The sequence below is a fragment of the Tachypleus tridentatus genome, chromosome 12 (assembly GCF_004210375.1).
Source record: "Tachypleus tridentatus isolate NWPU-2018 chromosome 12, ASM421037v1, whole genome shotgun sequence".
In the NCBI taxonomy this organism is placed as follows: domain Eukaryota; kingdom Metazoa; phylum Arthropoda; class Merostomata; order Xiphosura; family Limulidae; genus Tachypleus; species Tachypleus tridentatus.
In genome coordinates, this window is record NC_134836.1 from 45,297,081 (window position 1) to 45,313,626 (window position 16,546).

The 16,546-nt window shown below is 31.5% G+C and overlaps 1 protein-coding gene across 4 annotated transcripts in view; it reads left to right on the top strand.

Annotated features, from left to right (window-relative positions):
• Window positions 1-16,546, top strand: part of CadN (neural cadherin) — a 154,153-nt gene that overhangs the window by 63,240 nt on the left and 74,367 nt on the right. For all 4 annotated transcript variants that reach the window (XM_076469121.1, XM_076469119.1, XM_076469120.1 and 1 more), the window contains exons 9-14: window positions 91-216; window positions 1,532-1,870; window positions 2,339-2,529; window positions 3,019-3,211; window positions 4,065-4,247; window positions 4,692-4,878. In XM_076469121.1, coding sequence (XP_076325236.1) covers window positions 91-216; window positions 1,532-1,870; window positions 2,339-2,529; window positions 3,019-3,211; window positions 4,065-4,247; window positions 4,692-4,878 — 1,219 coding nt within the window. The remainder of the gene's footprint in view (window positions 1-90; window positions 217-1,531; window positions 1,871-2,338; window positions 2,530-3,018; window positions 3,212-4,064; window positions 4,248-4,691; window positions 4,879-16,546) is intronic.

A 16,546-nucleotide genomic window follows, 5' to 3' on the forward strand; every position in this document is an offset into this window, starting at 1 on the left:
ATAAGGTTTGTACTGTTTATGTTAAGCAAAGAGTTTATTTATGTATTAGTTATCCTTGAAATTGATGTTCAATTAGTATTTTGTTTATAGGTCAAAGCAACAGACCAAGACAAAGGCCATAATGGTCAAGTGCGCTATACCATAGTACAGCAGCCAAACCAGAAGGGGACGAAATTCATTGTTGATGAAATCACAGGAGAAGTTCGTACTAACAAAGTAAGAAAATATGCAACAGGAAATTTAAATTTTGATTGCAAGAATGGTAAAGTTGTTTTCAACACCTAATATACACATTTTGGGTGAATGTTGTTGTTTTAAAACCAAAGGTTTTGAAGTTGAAAAAAAGTTTCCATTTGCATTTACTGGATATGAGGAAGTTTTGACTGAAGTTATCACATTAATAGTTCATTATGTATCAGAACTACCAGAAAATATGTTGCATGATAATTTCAGCTTCTATACAGTTTATTGCTTGCTGACTATATTTAGGAAATTTGTTTGAACATCTTTTCTATTTTTGTCATAATTTTGACCTCAACCCATTTGATTTCTATATTTTATCATTGATGGTCAGCACAGACAATTTACACTTTAAAACCCACACTCAGTACAGCTACTTCTAAAAGTGTTGGAGAAAGTATTTTGGAGAGTGTTGAAGTTCATTTGGCTCTCAATATTGAACATTATTGATGTATATTTGTTGGTTGTAATAAGATGTAATATACCTACATGAAGTGTAATTTTTTTTTTTTCTCATTGTCCATGACATGCATTGTATGTGGAATAATTTAAGTGTAAACTCGACAACACCACATGTTATAATGTGCTATTTTTACTGAAACTGATACAATGAAGATACTTCTGAGATTGGAATTATTTGTAAGGGGTAATGTAACTGGTAATTTTTTATTATTTCATAAAATGCTTTAAGTTACTTCATGACTGTTTTAAAGTCATACAGTAGACACTGTTTGATCCTTCATTAACTTTTCATTTGGTTACTGAAAGAATACTTATCAGTTTTGTGACTTGTAACTTTCTTCTTATATAAATACTTTCATCTAACCTTAACTTTTAAAATTTTGTCTAATGCATTTGGCATTATGGTTTCAAGACATACTAAGAAAGATAATAAACAAAGTCAGGCAAAATGTTATGTAGTAAAAACATGAACAACCTGTATCCAGAATATACACGTCTTTTTAATTGCTAAATGTTTTTTATTCAGGTGTTTTTGTTGTACAGATAAGCTACTACAAATTGTGATAATATGAATGCAATGTTTTTTTTGTTTAGATGTGTATAATTGTTTCATTTTGTTAATACAGAAAATCCCAAAGATTTTATACTTGTGTTTTAAAGTTGGGCCTTGTATAAGGAAACAATGTAAATTTTGAGTATCTTTGCTTTTAGCATACACAACATGCCTTTATATATGAAGGCAGTTTTTGTGATTAAACATCTGTTTGTTGAAAAATCCTCATATCAAAGCATTTCTACATGATTTTCATTTTTATTCCATATTTATCAGGTGTTTGACAGAGAAGGTGATGATGGACGTTTTGTCAGTGTGACGGTAAAAGCTACAGACAGAGGAAATCCTCCGTTAGAAGGTGTTTGTTCATTCAAAGTTGAAATTACAGACATCAATGATAACCCTCCTCTTTTCGACAGACAAGAATATCGAGAGAATGTGAAACAAGACACAGCCATTGGAACTAACATCCTGAGAGTTTCTGCATCAGACGAAGATGCTGATAACAATGGAGCCATTGTATATAACCTAACAGCCCCTTATGACCCTACAGACCTTGACTACTTTGCTATCAATCCAGAATCTGGTTGGATTAGCCTGAGGAGAGCTCTAGATGTAAGAATTGTTAAAAGTCAAGGTGTAATTGTTCTTTTTTTTTGTCATGTATAAAGAACTTTTGAGAATTGTTAGTTATTTCTTGTTTTTTTCCCTATTCTAAACGTACTATATTTTACGTTTCTAAATTTATTTTAATGAATACTAATCTTTAGAATTGTAGCTTATAATTGATTATGGTATCATATTTGATAGCATGGTTTTCTGTAGATTTTTTTTTAAACACTTACAACCTCAGTTCCATTTAAACTTTAAATCTACTCTTCACATAAACTGCAGTTTAAATGTTAAATCTGCATTTTAACTTGTGTTCGGTTAATTATAAGATTAACTGTAATGTCTATTAACAATTGCAAGAATGTTAATTGGATTTTTATAAAATTAGTTTCTAACACTTTTCCAGTTTAACAGTGGTAGGAATAATGTCAGTCTGTCTGTTCTAACAAAGTGAAATTGATCATTTTACAGAGAGATCAGTACAACCTGAGAGCAATTGCTTTTGATAAAGGGATTCCTCAACATAGAGCCACTGTGGATGTAGCTATAGATGTAGTTAACAGAGACAATAACCCCCCTGTTTGGGATCAGCCTGTATATGGTCCTATTACCATTAAAGAAAACATGGAAGTTGGACAGAAAGTTATTTCAATTAAGGCTAGGTATGGTAATGAGAAATATAGGACTTTATCAATAAACCGCTGGCATCAAATATAAAGTTTTTAAATGTCATTGTTGAGTTTTTTGTTCAGAAGACAAATAGAACTGCCATTTAAAAACTTGCTTTTATATTTTACCTGATTTTATCGTAAAAAAAGAAATAAAACAAAATAACTGTAAATGTTTAGATGCATTTCAGATATGACATGTATATAGCAGTATATTTTCAACTACCTATTATGCTGTTTTAATGAACTAATTACTTAATCTTGTATAATTTGTTTTTGTTGTATATTTTAAATTAAGCTAAGAAACTTAACTCTGAGCATTTCAAGTTATTCATTTAGTAAATATTAAGTTAATGAAATAATTCACTAAGAGGTTTTAAAAGTATTTGCAAAGTAAATTATAAAGTATCTTATTATTAAGAACTGTTTTTTGTTCTTCTCTGTCAAAATGTAAATCATATTATAACTTTTTGTTTTATTCAGGTCTGGCATTCCTGACAACCCAACTGTCTTTTATACTTTAATGAAAGGGAGTACAGAACAGACAAACAAAAAGGATACTTTTTATCTTAGTCAGAAATCAGATAATAATGACAATATATTTGCAGACATTTATGTGAATTATCCTTTAGATTATGAAAAACTGCAGCAATACAACCTGACTGTTCGAGTAGAGGTGTGTAAAAAGCAGAACAGTTATTTACAGTTATCTTTCTTTTATCTCTTAGACCTCAAATTTAATTTGTATAAATGTTTCTTTTAAGTGTTAGTTTCTGTGTAGTTCTATTAACTTAAATATACCAATTTGGAAAATCTAAATTCATTGTGTGTGAAGGTTATTATAAATAATCAGTTAATTAGAATTTTTGTAACTGTTTTTATTGTGTTTCAGAAATTTGAGTTTTTTGTTTTAAGATTTTGAAATGACATTAAGAAGGAGTTTGATTAGAGAAAGTGGCTAAACTTAGAATCATATAAATATGCTAATAAAACTTAAGTAGCAATTACTGTTTGTTTCTTTGTAAAGACATGGAACATTACTGACATTTTGAATATGTAAATTCCATCCTTAGATTAATATAATCATCGGAAGGTAATCAGTATAGATTAAGTTAGTAAATAGGAATTATGCACATCATGTTCTATGTTCTTGTCACATGACTGAAATAGTTTTGGCACCTGTTTCCCCTGCTTAATTAAAAGAACCCTCTGCTAAGTATTGTTTTCATTTTTTTTTATTCTTGTGAAGAGTACAATTTACTATCAATCTGGTTGTGTAAAATGTGTAAGCTTGTTCTGTATTTCTGTCAAACATTTTTCCATTTGAGTCAGATTTGTAAGTACTACACATAAATGGCCTTTAAATTAGAATTTGGCTGTTGTAAGTCCAACTTACCTAGAAAATTTTAAATCTAATGTATTAGTTAACTGTTTTATTTATTGAAGCTTAAAAACATTGACAAAATGAGTCTTTTTCACTGCTTTGTGATTTACTCGGAGTTATTAGAATTTTTTTTTTATACATACAGAATAACGGAATACAACAGCTAGCATCAGAATGCACTGTTTATATTATACTGGAAGATGTGAATGATGAAATTCCCCTCTTTATTGAGAGGGAACAAGAAACAGTGTTGGAAGGTATGCCACCAGGTACTAAAGTGACTCAAGTTCAGGCTGTTGACAAGGATGGAACATATCCTCACAACAAGGTAACTTGCTATAATTTTAAGCTTGATATTACTATGACAATGAATTTCAGAAAAGGTAGCCAGAAAAATTATGGAAAAATTGTGCAATAAAAAAGAAAACCTAAATAAATGAGACTAAATGTTTTTTTCTCCTTGTTTAAGTATACTATTTGTACTGTACAATGTAAAAATGTCGAGGCTGAAAAACCTAGATCCTTTTCTAGAAACAGAATTTTTTTAATGAGTTTTCTGTCCTAAAATTTAAATCATAAAAACAAATTCTAATAATACATACACTAGTTAAATTTAAGTACCCTTGTAGAAATGTTTATGGTATTCAAAATGAATGGATTGCTGGATTAAATTAGAATACAGCATACATTATGATTAATATTAAGTGTTATTAAAGTTAATTTGAAATTCATAGATTTTGATGTTAATATGTGGTTGTAATTTTTCATATAGGTGTACTATAGTATTGAAAATAAAGATGGAGGGGACCAGTTTTTCACAATAGACAGAGAATCTGGAGAAATCTATACAAAAATAGAATTTGACAGGGAAGAAAAACAGACATATGCAATTTTAGTAAGAGCAGAAGATGGAGCACCTTCTGATCGTCCACACAAGAAAGATGGTAGTCCTAATTCAGGTAGGAAAATGTCTTGATTGAATGTTTTTGGTTTTATTTTGCTTGCCTTGTGTATTAAAACAAAAATGGGATATTTCATATAAACTGTTCCTGCAAGATAATGTGTTTAAAGAAATAATTATATGTGAGGATGTTTGTCTTTATCGGAGCATCCAGATCCCATAAAAATGAACTGTTTTGACTGTAAAAGAATTTTTTTTTTTAATATATAAACATTTTTACTTACTATATGACTTGTTACTTTAATGGTGGGAATGCTATACAACATTAAAGTACCATTTAATGTTTTACTCTTTTCTGAACTTCAGTTTAATCCTGAAGTGTGAACATTATTAATGTGGATGGAATCTTTTTCCTGAAAATTGCCCATCACTTAAAAGATTTGGATTTCAGGGCTGATCCACCAGGTTTGAATCTGCATGATTCCTGGAAATATTTCCTTGCTTTTAAACTGTGGATGCGTAAGATTTACAGTAGATCCTTTAGCGTAGGTGGTTTGTGGCAAGGTGTTGTTGACTGGCTACTTTCCCATTTTATCAGTAGTTCAAAATCATAAATTGTGGCAGGTAACCATAGAAGAAGAAAAAGTATTTAACATTGTAAAATGCTTTATTTTACATAAACTGACATTGTAGTAAATTATAATATCTAAATTCAATAAAAGAAATTTTTGTTAATATGATTTGGGAAGTATGTAATTAAATTTTTTTTATGTAAGTTTTTAAGAAGACTAGTTGGTTTGGAAAATAAACTTTGCTTATGAAAATTAAAATGCATTAATTCATTATTTAGCTTCTGTTAGAAATAATTTAAGCACCTGGCATCGTCACAAATCCAAGATTCCTGTTATAAAGCTTAAGAAATTATACAATAACTTGTTTCAGTTATACTATGTAACACAAATTTTGTTCCTGGATAGTTTATTTCTTAATTGCTTATGTTGTAAAAGTACATAAAATGGCCATTATTTCCTTCAAACTTTCCTTTTGTGACCTGGATAATGAAATTTAGAAATTAACCTATTTTTTTATGTAAAATCTGGCAAATTTGCTAATTTTCATTTACATAAGGTCTGAATAACATATGAATCAAAATTTAGATGTATTTATACTAAAGTTATACAAAAATGTTTAGAAGTGAATAGTTTTTAGAGATTTAGGACTGTAATGTAAATCATTTTCACGTATCGGCCCCCAAATATAGTCTCTCATCATGTTTTTGTTATATGCTCCCAGGTCACAAAAGCAAAGTTTGAAGAGAAAAATAGGTCTTTTCCATTCAATTTAGGCATAAGCAATTAGGAAATAACATTTTCTGCCCAGGGACAAGAAAAAGTAAAAATTTTGTTGTATAGTGTTTTTGAAGTGGAACACTATCAAGTGGTGTCAATGTAACGAAACTACGTTTATCTTGATGTAATTTAAATTTAAGAATTGTTTTTAAATGTAACTTCCTTTATCCAATGATAGCATCTGTATAAATGGTGTTAGGAAGCTAGTCTTGAGTCCTTTTCACTTTAATAAAATTAGCAGCTTATTAGAATATATTTTGAAAACCAAGAAATCATAAAAAAATATGTACTAGAATTTATTATAGATATAATTTTGTTAACATTTTTATTACTACCAATTTTAAGGAACTAAAATATAATAGGATAATTAGAGAAAAAAAATATTTTCACCATACGCATTTGTCTTAGATAACAATAGAGTTTATCACCAAACATGAAAATATAGTTTTACAAGTATGCATTTTAAAATGTTATTGCTCAGTGTCATTGTTAGTTTATGAAATGTGAGATTCCTGACTCAGAGGTTGTTTTGAGTTAGACTGATTAAAATAATTAATTGATGCTTTTGTAATTATCTGCTATTTATTTTCAACCATTTTGGATCGTTTAATCCAAAGTAAATCAATGAGGGAGTGTCTGTTATTATCAATTAATATTCATATTCTTTATGTAGAAGAATTGGTCAAGAAGAAAAACACTAAAAACGTTGAAATTCGTCAAATTAGTCGTATTATTAGAGGAAAAAGTGCATTAATTAACGTAGTAGATTAAGTACTGAAGAAAGTTTTATTAATTAGCAGAGTTTATATAACGAAGCAAGAGTACAGGACACTATCTGTGTGTACCAGATAGATGCTTTTGTCAAGATCATTGTTTGTGGTGAAGTAAAATCTTGTGCATCGGGATATACATGAAGATTCATGTAATATCTGCATAGGAATTAGTAGTTCTGTTGAATTTTTATTTGAAGTTGAGTATATTTAAGTTGTTAGTTGCTTATGTTAACATGTAAAACATTAATCATTTTTGAAAGTAAACGTTTATGCTAGTTTTAATATAATTATTAAATAATAATAATAATTACCCATTACAAATGGTTAAGCTAATTTCCTCAAACCCTTGTTTAGGTATAAACGCCAAGACATAGTTTAGGTATAATAAAATATTTTAAATTTTTTATAAAGCCAAGTAGAGAACCTTGTATATACAACCTAGCTGGCTGTAGTAACATGGAAAGTGTTAATGCTACAAAAAGTGTTTAAATGGAAAAGTCAAAAGCTATAAAAAAACTGAGTTACTTAAAATTAAACAAGATGTATCCATACGTTGACAGATCACTAATTATGTTAGGCTGAGCGAAATTGGAGATAAAATTAAATTTTTAATGAACTTAGTTTTGTATTTTTGACTTTTCCTATATCAGTACTTTTTCCATACAATTAAATTTTTATATTACTATAGCTAGTTAAATTACTACATTACCAAATCCTATTCGTACTAACAAAATTAAATATTTTTATTATATTTGTTTTCTTTTTTAGTTATATTTTTGTTATACTGTGCTCAAGGCTTTTATGACTGTGTTGCGACTAGAAATACTGCTTTGCTCAGTGTTGTTCAAGCGCGTACTGTGCGTGGTACTTGAGTATACCAGATTCGATTTTATTAGTTATGGGATTTCAACTAACTCTCAAACCTAATTATATGCCAAAAGTATTACATCGTTAGTTTTGTGTATAATTTAATTAAAAAAAAAAACATCTTAAGTGTGAAAAATATTTAAAGCAGATATTCATTCATTAGCTACACAGGCGCGTTGTTTGTTCAGCTTGGGGCGTGATGGTAGGTAAAACAAAATACACGGCTTAGTTAACTAATGAATGAATTTTTGTTCAAGTTTTTATCGGTGCTATAAATGTAGTTATCAGTTTGGTCATACGCTGAATACTCTTTGGGTTGTGCTTTTTTGGTTACACCTAACGGATATCTGAGTAGATATCATGGCTTTGTCAACACAGCAAGTGAGGAAGTGACACTTGACAGTAGTAACCCACGTTAACTTTAGGATTGCAACCCTGTTATTTGGAACAGACCTTCACAAAATTAACCAAATTCTTTAAAAATATATGGCATTTAATTTTCTCTAAAATATTATTAGTACCTTTCTCTATGGTAACGTCACGGGATTTAGATTAACAGTTTTATCTTATTCCCAATACACTCGATACAGTTGTACCAAGTATTTGTTAATTGCTTAAGCTAATATCACGTGACGCTAAACGCTGTTTAATTGAGATAATTTCATAAGATTTTGTAAATTTGTGCTGCAAAATTGGCAGTGAATAATCGGTAACTGTCCACCTTTACGATTTTTTCAAACAAAAAAACTTGAGCTAGAAACTGGTAATGTGGCTTGCTTGGCCTAACTTACACTTGTGTATCTGCAAGTCCTTTCACCTAAACGTTTACTGCTCTAAACTAGTCGTCTTTAAACCGAATGACAAAAAGCTAAATTAATACTTTTTAGTCTTGGGTGAAGCTGTAGCAAAAACGTTGCTTTTTGCGCAGACATGCGTAAAATTTTCGTCATATTTGAGGATTAAAAAAAAAAATACACGTGTGACATATATTTACACCAAATGAGACTCTTGATTGTAGGTTGTACTGTCTCTGCTGCAGGCTGTTTTGGTCTAACAAAACATTACCGTGTCTCTATTCTAGTCAATCTAGTGTATTATTCGGTACAATAAAGCAATCGTTGGGATCCCAAACGGCAAAGTTTAGTGAAAGAATTGGACTGATATATATTTTATTCTGCTCTGGAAAAGTCGCTTATTTACTCACTTGGATAAATTCGTTGAAATAGTTTAATTCACTCCACAAATACAGTTTTGATTAACCATTACTGTCATTGTTAATATTCAGACATGTTAAGGGTAGTTTCAAACGGGCGATTTTTATGGGCGACATTTTATTTTATCACGATTTGTGCTATTAAAACGTACTACTGTGCTTTATACAAAACATTTGAATTTGTTTTAAATTGTTTTTGATAAATTGTAAATGTTAAATCTGTAGTATTAAATTTCGTCATTACAATGTTTTTTTTGTTTTTTTTTTAAGATTGATATGAATTTTTATAATAGTTTTTACTATATCTCGGCTATTAGCATCAACACCATAAAGTTTTTAACAAGCAAACGTCCCCGTCCCGATTGACGGGAAAAGTTTGGGTTAATCTACCAATCGAAATTATTTCCTGGACTTTAGAAAGGTTAATTATGCTGCATACTTGGTTTCACTCACTTATATCGCCCATCGCAAAAGTAATTAGTTTCAGTCATACTAACAGCCGATCAACAATAACATACGACACATCTACGTTTTTATTATTTAAGTTACATCACATTTTGAAATATGAATGATTACGTCCGAAGAGTTTGGTGTAGAATATCGTGCTTGCGAAATAACATTTCTCGTCAACGTTATTCATGCCTGTTGTTCTCCTGTCATATCAAATTTAAACATGTTAGGTGTTGAGTTTTGCCTTATGTGCGCAGCTTTTCGAACGCAGCGCGCGTGGGGAAGCGGCCGTCGTAAACTGAAATAGACCAACTTTCGGAACACCGCGGCTCATGACATGTTTCAGATGTAACAGTAAACAATTATTTTTCGCCGGGAGAAATGCGACATGCTGTGATATTACATACTTAATATTTACGCAGTTTTGGAAATATTTTATCTATATGCGAACTGCAAGTGTAAATATTTTAAAATATGTTAATTATACTACACTTCAACATTCTGGGTGCATACTGAGAAGATAATGCAAATCAAATGTTTTTCAGTTGTAATTATAACCGCGTTTTTCTTTTTAAATGTATACAGTCTTGTTTTAACTCCATACACCTGCTGAGGTCAGACCTTGTCTGTAGATGGTTTACCACAGCCATTCTCTTTTACCAGCCTCTGTTGTGAAACCATTTGTTGGGTTGTAGCACTTGATTCCCCCACCCTCTAACCCCCCGGGATGAACAGAGGCGTGAATTTTGCTGTTTTGTAACTTGTAGCGTGCTGGGGAAAAGCTACTGAAATGCATTTACGAACCTGGTCTTATTGTCGACCATTAGTAGAAGAGATAACAGCATAAATATTGTAGCTCGTGTGGCTTTTTGGAGTATTGTTGTATTCATAGAATGAAGCTGAAATATACGCGTGCTGAAAGTTTGTACGTTAGCCGTATAATAAAATAGATTTGAAAACTACAACTCTTTCGCCAATAGAATCGAGGCTTGATGGTTAACGTGGAACAGTACTTTAGCCCACATCAAAACTTCCATTAGGGAAGTTGCACTTTAAAAATTACGTATACTTGACGTCGTGATTTGAGAGTCGCTTATTATGTATATTTACTTAACCGTTAAGATACTGACGTATGTTCACAGAATGCATTTTGGTTAAAAGTGCGGATGTAGTACTCCAATGTAGTGATGTAGAATGGAGTAACTAAAGTTGAGGGTGCTTGAAATTATAAGGAATTGTTAAAAGCAGCTTAATCTAGGGAGGTTTGGGAGCATGTCCCCCGGAAAATATAACGTAATTTACCAGATGGCATACAAGAACAATCAATTTTTGTATTTTATTACATTAATATAAATGTATTTTTATTATAGCATCAGTACTTTTAATTTTAAATACAGAATATTTTTAATACCACGCTTCATGTGATTAAATACGTATATAATTAATACCAGTTAGGCTTAAATTAAATCATTAAAAAATTCGTAAATAAAACAAGGAAATAGTTTCCTTTGTGTCAATTTTGTAGTATTGTGTGAATGTATTGTACCAACACATTCTTAAAGTATGTACTTTACAGTTTGATTCACCAGTTAATTTATCAGTCATTCTTGAATCGAATGTATAATTTTAACTTTTACTAATAAATGTTAATGCGCTACTGAACGTATTAATATCTATTCACTGGCTTACAAACTTTATTAATATAGTATAATGGTATAGGTATATGTATTATTGTTAGGGAAGCGGTAATAGTTTGTGGAAACCAATAAACAGTTAATATATCTGACACGACAAAATTTGTAATGGATTTTTGCATCAAGATGGTACAAAACTTGTTTTCAATCTTACGTACTTAAATTAACAGACACGTCTACATTGGTAGCCATAAATAATTAACATAAGATACCCAACTTCTTGTTGTTAGTGCTGGTATTAAATTGATCAGATCTTTTGGATCGCATTTGATTGTTTAATTTTTGTTTTCAAGAACGTAGTAGTGTTTTTGGTAATATAATTAAAACGTAAACAGATGTTTATTAAAGTACGCCCAGACGCAACACCAGGTTTCTAAACCTAGAAATATAGATAAGGAAAGATTGGGACTGTTTAATGTCTTCATTGTGCAGTGTAATTTGGATGTTTCGTTAACGCACGTTGTAGCTAGTAAAATGGACGCTCTGCCTATGACGTTTCTCATAGTTTTAAACCAGTTGATATTTTATGTGACTGAACATCTACTTATCTGTAAAATAACTAAATTTCGTTGTCAAGGGTTGAGTTCTCATATTGGCTGTACATATTCGATTTGGTATCACTGTAGTTGTCATTTATCTTCTGCAGAATTGTATTCTAGCATTGATAATGTGGATGTTATGATTGAAGAATTAATTGAAAGGCTCTAAATTATATTTTGTACAAACATATGACTTTAGTTTTCTGGTTCTCTCTCGACATTGTCTGCTGTAAATTTCGTAACGTTTGAGGCTTGTATTAATTAATCTTTGAGCAAAATTCCACTGTGAATAAAATGTTTATCGGTTGTTTGTATGCCAAAATATTCTGACTTGTGCAATTCCATTTGCTACTGTCTATTAAGTTCTTAAACACTTTTTCGTTGTAAATCGTAAAGTGTCGTATTATACTCTTCATAGCTAAATGTACTTTGATATGAAATCATAAGTCTAAACCAGCCCATTTTAAAATATGTACAGATAGGAACGTTTTATAACATTATATCCTGACCACGTTTTACTTCCAATGTAGCGGACACTAACGCTTATAGTTTTGTATGTTAGTAGTCGTGCATGATTTCAGTTTTATTAATTAATTTGGAACATAACTATAGAAGATAATTAAATACCAAGAAATACGATATGTCGGTGAAGATAATACATAATGACGGTTCGTACAACAAAATACAATGTACGAAATAGTATGTAATACCTAATCATGTGTGGTCTCCATTAAAAAAATATTGTTCTCCCCAATATTTGAATGAATCTACAGTATTTATTCGGTTGTGAGCTTTGTATGAATCACTTTCTCGTGACTTCAGAATCTCTGTTCTGATCAGTTGGATTAAGTTTATTTTGCTATCTGTTTTTGAAGAATCAGGGACGTGTTTTTATGAGGTAAAAAATGGGTGTCGTAAAACGAACCATCGTGAGCACTGCTTCCTTCTACCATTACCCTGAGAAACATCTCGTATGATATTACTAACTGATGTGATAAAGTAGGACATAGTTAACTAGTGTCACAGGACATCCAGGAGATATTAATCCTTTAATATCATATGCTGTTATTGAAATTGATCTTTGGCAAATTAATGTGATGTATGTGAGAGACCAGAAGGTAACTGCTAGTTTCTGATGAGTGTTTCTGGACAGCGGTATCAACTATTTAAATTAATAATCCTCAGTGGTTAAATTACAAAGACGGTCTTTGGAAATATTGGGCAACTTATGAAATGCAACAATTATTGGTATGCTCAACTTTTTTTTTGCAACTCATTTGCTAGGAGAGATATAACATCTATTACGTTGCATATTCTGGTGTACAGGTACTATGCAGTACTAGCGTATTGCAGTGTGAGGCATGTGTGTGACATTCTAACAAAATTCTTTGTGAACCTATCACTAATTAAAATTCTGTTTTCTAATTCATGGATAGAATAATAATAACGTATCTTAGTAACCGTTCTGGAATGATTTACGTCATCAGTTGAAATTGTTTTTGCCCTTAATTATTTCAGCTCTGAAGCTCTTATTTTGTTACAACTTTATGATGTCACGAAAATCTTGATAGCCTGTTGATAGTATATCATTTGAAGACATTCCTTATGGTCTTATATTTAATGACATCGTACTTTTCAGGGTGCAAGTCATTTCTTAACACCAATAAAATTTGGGCTCCAAGGTGCTGACAACGTAGCTGCAGTTATTATCGGTTGAACTATAGGCTAATGTTTGTGGAAGCTAAACCTTGTTTGTTGGGACCTGCAACTATCTTGTGTAATTCAAAAAGAAATCCTCTTTGAACATGTTTTGGAACCTTTTATACTGTGTGAACTGTGGCACAAAGTTAAAGGAATTTCTTTCACTCTTGATTACTTGTGCAGTTGAAGTTGGATCATCATTTTAGAACATGCTGAGTTAATGTCTTCAGAAATGTGCACAATACATCCTAGTTGGTGTAATAATTGGTTGGTCTAGAGACATGAATATGCTTTTTACATCTCCATTTACTACATAACGAACATTTGCCATGGGAAATATTTGTGCTGGGTGACTCCAATTATTTTTTGGGACTGAAGGTACAGGAACCAGATGTAAAGAAATCTGTGTACTCTTGCTGTTCTTTGTATATCACTTCATTTTTCGTTTTAGACTCTTGTAAAAGAACAATCAGCATCTGCAAGACGTGATGTCTTTTTGATACTAATGTTATGGAATACCTTTAGCGTTTCGAGAAGTAAGTTCTTGTTAGATTACGAAAATGAAATTTTCTATAAACTGACATCCTTATGCACAACATTCTATGCAAGTATCGATTCATAAGTGATTTAAATTCCTTGCTACACAGAAAGGTACCATTTCAAATCAGATAATGTTTTCCCGTGTTACATCACAGCTTGGGGTGTATGATTGAAACTGTGCGGTATACAACACGACTCTGACAAAAACCTCATTTTCGTCCCAGTTTATTAATGTTACCTGCCCTTTATTATATTGTAAAGTTATGAAACGTTTACAAAGTTGTTTTATATCAGTGTGATTGTAAGGTTGTTCATTGATAAGCTACGCACAATATGATCATGGCACTTGTTTAGTGTTTAATTAATGAAAATGTAAAGTACATTTAATTCATCAGGGCATGTAAATAGGACGTCTGTCTCTTAATCTTGATAGATAGGCTAAATTGTACGTGTAATAAAAGGGGTGTAGATTTCGATAGTTTGAGAACTGATGGAAACTAGTTTGTAAAAATGTATTTTGGTAAATATTCGATCTTGATAAAACTCGTAATTAAGGGTTTCCAATTAACTGAAATAATGGCATTGTATTTATTATTTTATTCGATTATCTGTGGTGGTTTTGTTATTAAGATTTAATATTTGTGTTGAGAGTATAATTGCACATTTTTTTTTGATAATTTTATTGTTTTCTACATTTGAAATATCGGTTGTTCTTACTCTAATCTCTCGGTCATTATGCTGCACTGATCATTGTGATTTGTTAGATGTTTGTAGGAACACTGAAATAGGTATTTAGTCAGACCCTATTGTGCTTATAGCTTGGCAGGAAATGACGCATCCAAAGAAATCTTTACGTCTTCTAAATGTTGCCTGGCTGCGGAAGCAATGAAATACATGGTCAATTAAATCTAGCTGGCTGTGAAAAGTGGTATATGTTCAGAGTGATGAAGATGCCTCAATAATATATATAAAAGTAAAAAAAAAAAAAAAAAAAGAGAGAGAGAGAAAGAATTCTTGCCGCCAGTCATCAGGAGGCACAGAAGCAAGAATCTTTCTGTCAAACTGAATTATGGTGGAAATCAGAGTTGCTGTACATGTATTCTCTTTTCGTAAGATAGCTTTTCGAGAGTAGAACAAAAATAATTTGTCATTTAACCTTTTCCATTATGGCTGCAGCCTTACTTCCTAAAGAGTTATGTCAGATCAGGATATTAGTTTGTACTTTGTCTCTTTTGTAGGAAAGTAACCAAGTTTCTTTTGCTTATTTTTCGCCTTTTCGTGTTTTAAATAGTTTAAGAAAGGTAAAATCTTTTCTTCTTTACTTTTGCATTTAGTTGATTTGTAAGTTACTAAAAAACGTATTGGTTTACAAGCATCCGTGTACTGTTATATACTTCCTAAGCTGTGTAGAATATCTTTTATATTTAAACATAAGTAATATGAACTTATACATGTTGAAGTGAAATATAGTAATATTAATAACGAAACGCAAAAAAATGATTTGAATTACACCCACCGTTCAGTCTACACGGATTTGTTAGCACAAAACTACACTATGGGCCGTCTGTGGCGAGCCCACCGCGATTATCGAAATTCGCTTTTCGTGATACTTGCTTATTGCTGGGTCGCCGGGAACATCTACATGGAATTTTACTTACGATATTAACTTAAATGTGAATCTGTTTATACTTAAATTGAGCTGACGTATTCCCTGAGCTACGTGGCGTCATTGTTGTCTGATCAAGGCTTCCTCCAATGGCTGAGCGATAAATGAGAGGTCTTGTAAAGCTGAAAATCTTGTTTAGATATTTGCTGTGGGCATAACTCAAATAGCCCATTGCGTAGCTTTGGGACTAACAAACAATAAACTGACCAGGCTGGGTTACAGTTTAATTATACAGACCCGTAGGCAGTACATGCTACTTTATAGAATGCAACGCCTTAGGGAGCCGAGTACGTTGTTTGTCATTAATGCTGGATCTGTCTTACATTATTTCCAAACTAAAATGCAGAGCATGTCACTAAATGCAAGTGAGGTTAACGAGCGTTCTTCCCCCATATTTGTTTTATTCTTTTACAGATAAATTCCAACGCATTGAGCTTGTCATTTGTTTCTGTGATAATCACAGTTGAATGTAAAAAACGCAGTTAACCATAGTTCTATTGAAACAGATGTGAATGCTTAACATGAGTTGGAATTGCATTTTTTTTTACACGAAAGTGTGACTTACTGTAGTTTTACCTGTGGACAAATTCACTTCGATACCGAGTTTTTGGTCGTTGAGGACCTGAGAAGGTCAGGTATATTTTAGACCTCGTCCAGAAGAATAAGTTTCGTGTTCGATAACTTGTAAGCTTAAAAATTGTCCCAGTTTTCGCTTAGGACTTCAGAATAAACACAGACTGGCACATTGCCAGTTGCCCGCTTGCATGAACGAGTACGTGATTTAAGAGCTAATATATTCGGCTTGATAACTATGGAGATATAACCGATGCTTGTGGTATGTGTTCTCCTGACTTGGCCTCACTTGCAGTAGATAATTAGTGATATCTTATGAACTTAATGTCATGTGCATCCCGGTTTTCACGGGTGGTGATCC